This window comes from Odontesthes bonariensis, chromosome 5, assembly GCF_027942865.1.
Source record: "Odontesthes bonariensis isolate fOdoBon6 chromosome 5, fOdoBon6.hap1, whole genome shotgun sequence".
Taxonomy (NCBI): domain Eukaryota; kingdom Metazoa; phylum Chordata; class Actinopteri; order Atheriniformes; family Atherinopsidae; genus Odontesthes; species Odontesthes bonariensis.
This window is the reverse complement of record NC_134510.1, coordinates 34,633,609-34,644,652: the sequence shown is the minus strand read 5'-3', so window position 1 is coordinate 34,644,652 and position 11,044 is coordinate 34,633,609. Positions and strand designations below refer to the sequence as shown.

The window sequence follows — 11,044 nt, the reverse complement described above, 5'->3', positions numbered from 1 at the left end:
TTTCAGCTTTTGTTAAGTGAACTTCTGGAAATCATCCTCTCCACGCCCGCCATGCTTTCCTGTTTCACCGGCTCTGTTATCTGTTTTTAAACAAACACTTTTGACCTTGTTTTTTTTTTTTCCTGTTTTCTGGCACTTAATGATTATCCCAAGCAGTTATTTTTGGTTTCCGCAGAGCCACCGTGGCTCTGACACTTCTCACTACTGGCTGCCTGCTTGTCATGTTGCGGGAGCTGAAATTTATTACGCTGGGCTTGTTGTAAGTCACAGAAAAAAAAAAAGCAACATCCAAGTGTCTAAAAAGGAAACAGAGCACGAAGAAAAGAGCAGATTTAGAGCACAGTTATGTTTGATTATTTCTAAAGCGCATCACAAAAAATGATCTCCTGTATCTCTGTCATCTTGCGTGTCTTCTACAACTTTTATTTATTTATTGCAACATTTACTTTTTGCTCACGTTTGATTTTATGGGAGCTCTCCATTGGTGTTGTTCACTGTATGCCATCCACGGCCTTCAAGCCTCCAACACACAACACAGAATTAGAATAGAAGTCCTGTTCTCTCTCTGTCTCCTGTAACAGTTGCAACTTGATGAAGATTACATTTGACAGCTGCAATAACACGAAAATATAAATGGACGTTATTTAGTTGTTTACCACATTCGGTTCATGCATGAACATGGATGGGATTCCAACAACAATATCGGAGAGGTATATTCACTCGAACAATCACACTGCAGAGAACACCACCACTCAAAATAGGTTTGTTTTTTTCCATCATGCCCTCTAATACACACTGACGGATTCTTCTTATTTGCATTGACATTTACGTGTTTGCAAAGATTACCAGTGATTGATTGAAGAAGACAGAAAGCATGATTGAGACGGAAACACACTATCAATATAAACAAGTAAATTAGCTGAAGAAAACATTAATAAAATTGTTTTTCTGGTCTTTGTGTGGAATCCGCAATATTTACATAAATACAATCAGCATATTTTCACAGTTGGCTTGAGAATTTCCTTTCAATGTAAGCAGCTATGCATATGATATGAGTATTGCAAGCCTATAAATGCTTCCCTAAATGCTTTCATAATGACCCCAGGCTGGGTCTGCTCATCCGAGCAATATCGGTCTTGTGACAAGGATATGTAAGCTGTAATAATGCCTGGCGACATCTCAAGTTGGAAATGTCTCGACTCCATTTCATTCGAATAATCTGACGCTGCTCACGGCCCGACAGCCTGTGTCTTTTTCTTTCTCCTTGTCTGGTCATGTGATCACCCGGTGGGAAGGTAGGGGGTGTCGCTGTGGTAGTTGTAGTCTGGACACACCTTCTGCACCAGCTTGTAGTCGGTGCTGTAGAAGGTGATGAAGATGCAGATGACTTTGAAGGGTTTGGAGCACAGCCAGGACACGTGGCTCTGGGTCTGATCCTGCGGGCAGCTCTGTGAGGGGTCGTGGGCACACAGTGAGTTCCTGGTGCCTTTCTCCACCTTCTCGTACTCCACCCTGCAGTTGAACAGCTTGGTGTCCTTGGTCTCCAGAGCCGTTTGCTGCTGTTGGTGATGGTGGTGGAACTGCTGGTGCTGCTGGTGGACCTGGAACTCCACAGCCTTCGTCGGGGGGACGAGTCCCACCGAAACGTTGCCTTGACCGGTTGAGTTGTGCCGGAAGTAGACGCTGAAGGTGCCGTTGCCGTGATCCACGATTTTCCCGGTGATGAGGAGGTTCAGCTTCACCGTCTTGATGTTGGAGTGGAAATCACCCCAACCGAACATCTTCTTAAACTTCCCAGTTTTGACGATGGGCCTTCTTTTTGTCCTCGATCGAGGGTCCCGGGGTGCCGAAGTGTTGTAAAGCCATTTCCACTGTTCCTGTTTAGAGTACGAGTCCGCCTCATCGTAGCTCAGATCCAGAGAGGTGAAGTTCTCCTTGTTGTAGAGAGTTTGGGACAGCAGGCGACTGATTGAGACAGCCTTGCTGCTCTCAGTCCAATAGGTCTTTGCCTTGGATTTTGAGCTTTGCCTCAAGTCTGAACTTCCTGAACTCAGTGAGTCAGCACTGGTGACCTGGAAGAGCAAAGTAACCATCAGTTAGAATTTGTAGCTGGAGAGCAGAAATCTTACATTTCCGTGTGGACTTCAGAGTTCTCTAGATTAGTTTTTGTTGAGAATTTGAAATCCAAAGAGCAGGTCACCCTCCTCGGCCATGTTGCTATGGTAGTCCAGAAGGGACAAACCAAACGCTGGCTGAAGCATTTGGAGATAAGTGGGTGATAGTTTGTGTCACCAGATGTGACTACATCTTATACCTTGGACCTTTAAAAAATAAAAAGGCTGGCTGACAATTATGCAGACATTGCTGTCAAATTGTTGGTATCAGTCATATATTTTGTCTGGGAACTTGAGGTTTTGGTGTGAGCATGAAATGTGCAAAAAGAGCCACAGTTATGTCCATTTATCTTAGAATCTCTGTAATTTTCAGTGGCAAATTGTTATAATGGTAGTTGGAATTATGAATCTTTTCTCTCGAGAGCAACAGAATACATTTTGACGCTCTTAACAAAGGGGTTATTTTTAAGCACGACTGTGTAGCCTCCTAATGCCCGCAATTAAACCTAATCTAATCTAATCGCAGGAGCAATTTCAGTCTTTCAGTCTCAGTAGGTTTTGTACCTACGTATTATTTTTTATATTTTTCATGCTGTTATAGCACCAGTTGAACGTCAGTAAATTTGATCTGAATTGGTTGCAGCTGATATGTCCATATGTGTGTCAACAAAATCAGGGTTAAACAGGCCATTTTTTTTGCGTTATTAAACGATGATGATGAAGAATCTCTAGAAAGGAGTTACTGGAGCATTTGCTAAAATAATAAATTTTATTTATCATCAAATTATCTCTTACAATATGATTAAGCTCTTGGGGCCCTAAAACATCCAGCCAGTTATAAGGGCATACTTTATTTAAAAAAAATGTATACATATATATCACCAACTGTTTTAAAAATAAGTTAAACTGAGAAATTAATTGGATTTTCAAGTTTCTAATGGAAAGATAACATATCTAAAGCTCTCCCTTTGTTCTACATGCCTGGTTTTAATATTTGCCAATAGAAAAATGATTGTTTTGCACAAATGAGATGCTGCGGATACCAAAAACTTCTGTCATGCTCGGTGCAACAGATAAACTGCAGTCTCTTCAGAGGTTCAGTTTTTCATGTTGCTGTGAAAATGAGCCTACCGTGTGGGGGGAAAAATGTGACGGGAGCAAAGAAATACCCAGAAACTGCCTTGGGCTCAGAGGGTTAATCCACTAAAGGATCACACCAGTCTCCTAAGGATTTACGTAAATTTTCAAAGCCTGAAAATTGCTTCCATTGCCAATGCTCAGTTTGAGTCCAGGAGTCATAATTGTCCTTATTTAGCCCGGCAAACAGCAACTTGTATGGACATCAGGTGGTGGATGGGCATATGGAGATAACGCTTGTGTCAGAAATGTCGTTTTGTGTGTGTTCATCTTTTTCTCCAATCTCACATTTGGATGGTCGGTGTGCAAAGACATTGTAGAGACTTTAAGTATAGTCCAGTATCAAGTTTCTGTCTCTTTAAATAACCTTGAGTTGACGTGTTCGTATTTAGTCTTCTTTGTGCTGAAGTCGACTTTCATTGGTGCATTTTCGGCAACTAACAAACAACAAACAGGGCCGAGAAAACGCCAACAGATGCAGTTATCCCTCCACACTCACGTCAACACACATATAACAAATGATTTTTACGCTGTAACCATGTCTCACAGTGTGTGAAACGTCCTAATCAAGATTAAGGGTATTACTGACATATACGTGGAGATGAATGACGAGCGTCATGGCTGCAGACGTGATCCAACATCAGACTATTACCTGCTGAATGTACCCCGAATGGATGATTGATGGTTCATTCTGTCTCTCCTCTAACAATCACACAGATGAGAGGGGGGAGATTTCCCGCACACCCCGCAGAGACCCGTGACAGCGATGTCCAGACTGCGGCCGGGCAACGTGACAGCCGATCTATCTGGTCAGAGCGTTTACATATTGTACTTTCACCCCGCGATCGATGCGCTGAAAATAAGGTCCTTTCTCTTTCAGAAAGTTCACTGAATGACATTGGTAGTTCTGTAGGTCGGAGCTTTTTTGTGATGCTCTCGCAGGGTAAACTGTTGCAGGAGTTGTGATCCTTCTCTGAAGTGTGTATTCATTTCGTGCTTCAGAGTGGTGCAGTTTGAAAAGATGGCCTCCAGTTGTTTTGAAGAGGCCTCGATGACGAATGACCTGATGAGAACAAACCGTTTCTGGCGCTGTGATCTTTGCCTCCCTGAGCAGCCTGAACGGTCTTTAAATGCAACACGATACAGAGTCAAAGAAATCAACGCGTCTCACATCCAGAAAAGAATTGGACATAGCCAAACGTTTGCAGCCAGTTGGTTTTTATTAAGGATAAAAGAAGAGCTGCAGAACCCCCGGAGCTAAATGTTTGCAGTGACAAGATGAAGAGACGTATGAATTTAAGCAGTTTCTGTGCTCAGTGGGGCAGTTAAACCAAATTAATGAACACCTCCTTTTGTCTTTCATTGCTGGAAACAAAAGTCTGTCATGTTTCCTGGCTGGTGATGTGTTATAAAAAGATAAAGTGAGCGTGAGGATGAGGGGAGACATCCTGTTCAGGATTTATTGGCACCATTATGGTCAAACATAAAGCTCCTTAGGATGTAAAAGTTCAGTGAAAAAGTATGTTATAGATCATCGGCCAGGGAGCTATAAAGCTGATTATGACATTACAGTCGAGTCTTCATTCTTGGGCTTAAGAATATTTCAGGGTTGAAATCATTTAGGTTGTTAATTCTAAAAGTAATATTGGTTAAAATAATAGGATTCTCGCAGAATAAAACAGCAGCTTACTCGATAGTTGCAACAGTGCATAAATGCATCCTTGGAAGGTCAAATAATATGTTAAGAAAGAAACGATAGCAGGCCAAGTTTAATTTATTTTAGTGATTCCAGTAATTGTAAATGAATAAATTGTCTCCAAATGCTCTTTGTCTGGTAATCCAAACTGTAAAACTAATCTGTTTCTCATGGCTGTTTCTATTCTGAGTTGTTAAAAGGCTGTAGTCTCTAATCATCAAATGAAATATCATTTTGAAAGCGCAGTAATTACTGATGCTTCTCTGTAACTGGGTTTCGGTCTCAGCGGAGTCCCGAAACCAGATCAAGGGATATTAGGGAACAGCTTTGAGCTGGTTTAAATGCCTCTCGGGCTAATCGCTGAAAGTGAGAGTTGGGTTTGTGTTGATACAGCGTTTTACCATGTAGATGTGAAGAATATTTTCTAAACAAAACAAATCCAGGCAGAATTCTTCTCATATCACTTTGTAAAGCATTACATTCAACTGCCTTGACTTTAAAGAAAAAAATCGAATAAAAAAAACTTCATGTTCGGAATAACTTTTCTTCTATCAGAGATGTCACTTGAATCTAATTTTTGGAGAGGTTTTCATAACCATTTTCCTCCAAGATGATCAAATTTTACGCAGCACATCTGAAGTGTGTGCCCAGTCACCGTCAGACCTAATTCCCTGTTGTGGGTCTAAGCTCTGCTCTGTTGTCACCAGTGTTATTTGGTTCCCAAACTGTGACATGCAATTAGCTTTCATCTAAAGCACCTGACAGTCTCTGGATTAGAGCACTTGGAGGCACATTGACAGAGACCCCCACTTCACGGATTACAGCCCAACCTGTAATCCAGCCCGTGGGAGATTAGGCAGATCAGAGGCAGTCCTGACTAAAGCTACGTTTACATCCGGAACACCCCGACTGATTGCACCAACACTCACAGGGCCAAGATTTACTTCTGCTCGGCTGCAAAAAAAACATGCGAGCCAGCCACAAAGGGAGTGTGTGTTGGGGGCATGAATGTGCCTGAAAGAGATACCGCAGAGAGAGAAGTGAGAATAAACACGCCAACGTAAAGGTCAACGGTTACACTTTGATAACTCAGGACTTAACAGTCAGATATTGGCTTGTCAATTTTAATTAAATATCAGATGAGGACAAACAAAATCACCCATGGCTAAAGCGGGAATTAATCTTAAATGAATTGTCTTTATTAATAACTTTAGTCACACTTTGATAAAACAGCGGTTCCCAAACTGTTTGGCTTCCCAGGTGTCTGAATTAGGAGACAAAAAGCCCTTTTTAAATCTTAACATCTCAAAGTGCTATATTCATTCATTTTGAGTAACCAGAGAAGGTTCAAATATCCAGTATTTCAGAAGAGGAAAGGAAGTATTTAATATATCATCCTTCAGATGTATGTTGTGACCTCTTGTAGGGGTCAACAACCTCAGATTGAAAACTGCTGCCGTGACGATCTGTAGCGTTGGTTCCACACGCTGAAGCCTCTCCAATCTAAACTACCAGGACGTTCTTTTATCGTAATTTGTTCTCGGGGAAAAAAGAGGCACGCTTAACTCGGAGTAACTTTTGACCTAAAATGCATGTTTATCGGCTGTTGGAGAGGTCTATGAAGCAGAGGAGGTGATAAACCGAATGATCAATTAGTTGTAAATTATTCTGCAATCATTTTGACAATCAATTAATTATGCTGTAAAAAGTGAGCTGCACAAATTAAGCTTACTTAATTAGGTAATTTGTACACTTTCACGTGAATTTAAAGTAACCGTCTCCAGCATTTTCTTAAAACTTATTAAGGAAGACACCCACTCAGGTGTGTAAGTCAGCCTTCATCCAGAAAGGTGAACCGGCTGACATGCCAATACTCTGCAAGTATGGCAAAATTCAGAATAGAAAGAGGGAATTTCTGGAAGAAAATGTAGAAAATGTAAACTGGACCATCTAACAGGAGCCATCATTTTCTAATTATGCAAGCAAGACACAATATTCATAGAAAAAAAACCTGATATGTGAGATAAATACTTCAAAAGCTGCATCCCAGGTAATGTTTGAATATTGAAAAAGTAGAAAAAGTTGCATCGGGACGACATAGAACTGAAGAAAAAAGGAACATGCATCATGTTTGTGTAAATTAACATTAAAGGAAGCATTTAATATAAACTATCTTATGGAAAAAAACACTTTGTTATCTGTGTTTCAGATTTTTTTTAAATGAGGCAGCCATAGACTTCCATTGATTCCTGCACAATGTGAATATCTCGGATTAGTCTTACAGGATAGGACTGGAGATTTTTTTGGTATTTTTCTTCCTGTCAGCATCTTATTAAAACCACAGAACCAACACTGAGATGATCCCACTAACAAGCGTCGTCTCATTTATCTCGCTCCTCTGTGCCACTGAACTCCAGTGTTGTCCACAGACTATTAAAAAACACATCAGTGAGTTGCATCGTCACACTGGCTGACATGTCTCTTCATTACTGAGAACAAACACACACACACACACACACACACACACACACACACACACACACACACACACGTTTATTTATCGCACACACACACAGGAGCTGGAAATGCTCACAAGAGCACCAAATGTCTTTTCATCGTTGACACCATGAAAAATGCAAAACATCTCTGGCTCTAATACTCTGAAATTTAATTTTAGTCTGACCTTTTTAGTTTTAGTTGTCTGCATCCAACAGCACAGAGACAGACAGAAACCAGTCCTCAAAAACTGCATTTTAACATTCAAATGAATTGTATTCTATTTAGATTTAAATGGATTTGAATATGTATGCCATAAGATAAGTTGAACATCCCTAAAGTCTATATGTGTATGTGCACATAAACAACAACGAACATACAATAAACAAAGCCAGTGCAGCAGGAGAGAAGATGCATTTATGAAATATACTGTCTATTAAACAGTATCATCATTCAAAGATATTCCAACATTTCTACCGCCACACTTTTATTTCTTTTTATTTGTCAACTTTTCTCCCTGCAGTTTGTTATGCACCCTCTCCAAAACCTCATTTAACTGTCTGTTAATATTATTCGCAGGTTCAGCTTACGAGGCAGAATCCCTCAACAAGATAAGAGCAAACAGCATCGCCGTGCAGAAGTCCTTTAGGAAACGACTCTCAGATTGCCAGATGCAGAGTGCAGGCAGGCTGTTGGACAAACTTAAATGCTATCTACTCTTGGCGAGGCTGTGATAAGGCGCAGGCGTCCGCTCTTTGAAACAGGAAGATAAACAACCGCCGGCTTCCCTCGGGAGCTCGGAGGATATTCTATGGGCTGGACCCCCGAACAGCCAACAAATTCCACCTTTAATAGAACCACCGGAGGAGCCAGATGACTGCGGTGCGCTCGTACAAAAAACCTGCTGCTGGAGAATGAAAGTGTGTGTCAGTTTTCATTTACCCTGAATGCTGTTGCTGCTGTGTGTGGGTGCGACAGTTCCAGTTTCAACAGAATGAAGAGCGACTAAAAGATTCGGGCTCCCACCTGCCAGTCCTGATTGGTTCAGAGTTTGGCTTCAACGTGCAGATAACTAACAGGGCTGTTGTCCTCTTAATAGTTTTTAAAAAGATTGGAAAAAAAACAAGTACAGCTGATTTTTTTTCTTTCTTTCTTTGAACTTTTTCACTCATCCAAAGAGGCTTAAAGCGTGAGTGGATCTGTTTGTTGATCAAACCTCAGAGTATAACCTCCTTTTATTCTAATTAATGACTCTCAATCACAAATACTTCTATCTTAAGACTCTTTCCAGTCAGAGGCTAAGAAAAGAGACGCAGTATGTTGGTTTATGAAACGTGATCTTCCATAATGGTCCTCAGAACATGAAGGCTGTAAAAGAGGCGCCTGGTGGAGGATTTTTAAACTGGGCACTTGGGATGTGGTTGTTGTCCTCCTCATTTACAGTGAATTGAACTGGTCTGGCCTTGTCAGATCACCTGTCATCCAGCTAATGGATCAGCTGAGGGAATTTGACACCCACCAAGAGTTTCGGTCTTATGCTCCCCAAGTGATATCAAAGTGCTACCTGAGGGGTGTCAGAGATGATGACAAATCACAAAGTGTGTCAAGACATCACAGGCAGCTGTGGATGGAAGTGAGCCCTATCACTGCGGCGCCACTTTCAGAGGCCAGGGCACAATTACTACCGTGACTTCTGAGGAGGATAAATACTGTATCCGGACAGACTGCAGGATACAAGAGGGGGGCAGTTTTAAGAAGAAGAAGAATTAGAAGGAGGGGGGGAAAAAAACCTAGCCACCAGTTTTCCAACTTACCCAGAGGAAAAATGCATAATCATATTATTTCACACACGACTTGGTTCAAAGGCGGCCAAAATAAGTTTGTGAGGCTCCCATGGGTCTGTCAATCTGTTGAAGGAGCTGCGGGCGAAAGCTTAGGATGCGCCAAGTACGAAACAATTATGATCATCCCATTAAAGCATGGCGAAGCAATTTGGCAGCCCAGTCTGGAAAAAAAAAACACTCCCGTCAAGAGATGCTGTGAGATCAGCTCACACTTCCATGATGTTTTTGTACAGTACATACAAAACGCTCAATGATCAGCATTTGTCTTCAGTGTATTATAACAAAAGGGTAACGCATGATACTCAATGATGTTGTTCTTGGAGCTGAAGAATCGTTGTTTTCTGTCGATGCAGGACGGGCTCCTTAAGTAAAAAAAACCAAGGAAGGGGGGGTGAAATGATTAGTGCGCTTAGTCAGCTGTGAAATTGAGTTTATGGTTTTCAAGACGGCAAATTCAATTCGATAATGGGTATTAAGTTGTAGAGAATAATTAATAGTAATTGACTTCTTTCCATCACTATGCAAATTAAACACAGATAACACCACAGGAGCTTTTTAAGGCCAGTCAAGTTTGCAGGGATTAAGTTTATGGAATTTTTGTCGGAGAGGGGAGTGGCTCCTGCTCTGCTTTGATTGCTTTGTTGACAGATTTATCAGCGGGTGAGGGGTTACTGTCTCTTCGGGGATTAAAGGAATTGGGTTGTCACAAACTGTCAAGGCATCGAGTTTGCGAGCATTCCGCTGTATTTGTCATAATGGGCTCAGGCTGTTCTCCTTCGTCCTGTCAAATAGACTTTTACCGAAGCACATCTGTAAATGGGAGGAATGCAGGGGGGCAGGATTGGATGCGAGGTGCTGAGGGAGGAATGTTCAGCGGGTGGATTTGTCAAGATGCTGGTTTGGATTTGTGTTCACACAGACATTTGTTAATTCGGGGAGATATTAACGAGTCAGCAAATCCATATGCAAAAATCTGTGTGACTGCTCAACTTGAAAACCTGGATTTTTCTCTCTACTCCAACAAACTAAAACGTGACAGAAGAGGAAGAAAACAGCAAAAACGTTTCGCCTAAAATTTTCCCACAATCACACATAATCTTGAAATGATACATTTGTGCTTGTTTTGACACTGTGAGATCCTTGATTTACTCTGAATTGTCTGAACATTCCTGTTACACATCATTCCCAGTAATCTCCAGTTACAAAATGATATGCAAATTCAAAAAGGTCAAATCAAAATGACATTTAACTCACCAGAGAGATGACTGACAGCAGCGCAGCGGCGGCCCACAGGCATGTGGTCTTCATGCCTCTTTGTGGAGCGTCTCCCCTCATGTCAGCTGTCCTTGATCTTCTCATTTCAGCCCAAAAGAAAAGAAAAACAAAAAGGAAAGAATCTCCTCCTGACTGACTGAGCCGCTCTCAGCTACCGAACTTGAGGAGAAATGAGGAGTGAAGGAGGCAGTCCAGAGGCGAAGCGGCGGAGATGGATCTCCTCAAGCTCATTCAGGACGGCTCAGGTGTGTGCTGGCAAAACTGGGGTGTTTTCTGACGCTGTGGTGAGAACTGAGGTGTTTGTACGTCTGATTGTCAGTGTGGAGGGACATTTTATACAAGGAGGGAGGGAGTCGGGGGAAGATAGAGAGAGAAATACTCTGAGTGGAGAAAGGGGGAGCAGAGAGGGAGGTTCACATATTATCGATTTCTGGGTAGCAACTTTTCTGTTAACATCATCAAGGGCTGACATCTAGTGGCAG

At 41.7% G+C, this 11,044-nt stretch overlaps 1 protein-coding gene across 1 annotated transcript; it reads right to left on the bottom strand.

Moving 5' to 3' along the window:
• Nucleotides 1-391: 391 nt before the first annotated feature.
• Nucleotides 392-10,911, bottom strand: LOC142380391 (neurexophilin-1). Its single transcript, XM_075466216.1, has 2 exons — nt 10,542-10,911; nt 392-2,072 (listed from the first exon to the last, which is right to left on the bottom strand). Exons 1-2 carry the CDS (start codon nt 10,644-10,646, stop codon nt 1,281-1,283), a joined length of 897 nt encoding a protein of 298 aa, XP_075322331.1. The 5' UTR covers nt 10,647-10,911; the 3' UTR covers nt 392-1,280.
• Nucleotides 10,912-11,044: the final 133 nt, after the last annotated feature.

What these genes read in the sequence shown, in the direction of transcription:
- LOC142380391 (XM_075466216.1), bottom strand. Translation starts at nt 10,646, where the DNA reads ATGAGAAGATCAAGGACAGCTGACATGAGGGGAGACGCTCCACAAAGA. An exon ending in TGCTGTCAGTCATCTCTCTG is followed by an intron (nt 2,073 to 10,541) that starts GTGAGTTAAATG and finishes TTGCTCTTCCAG; the next exon opens with GTCACCAGTGCTGACTCACT.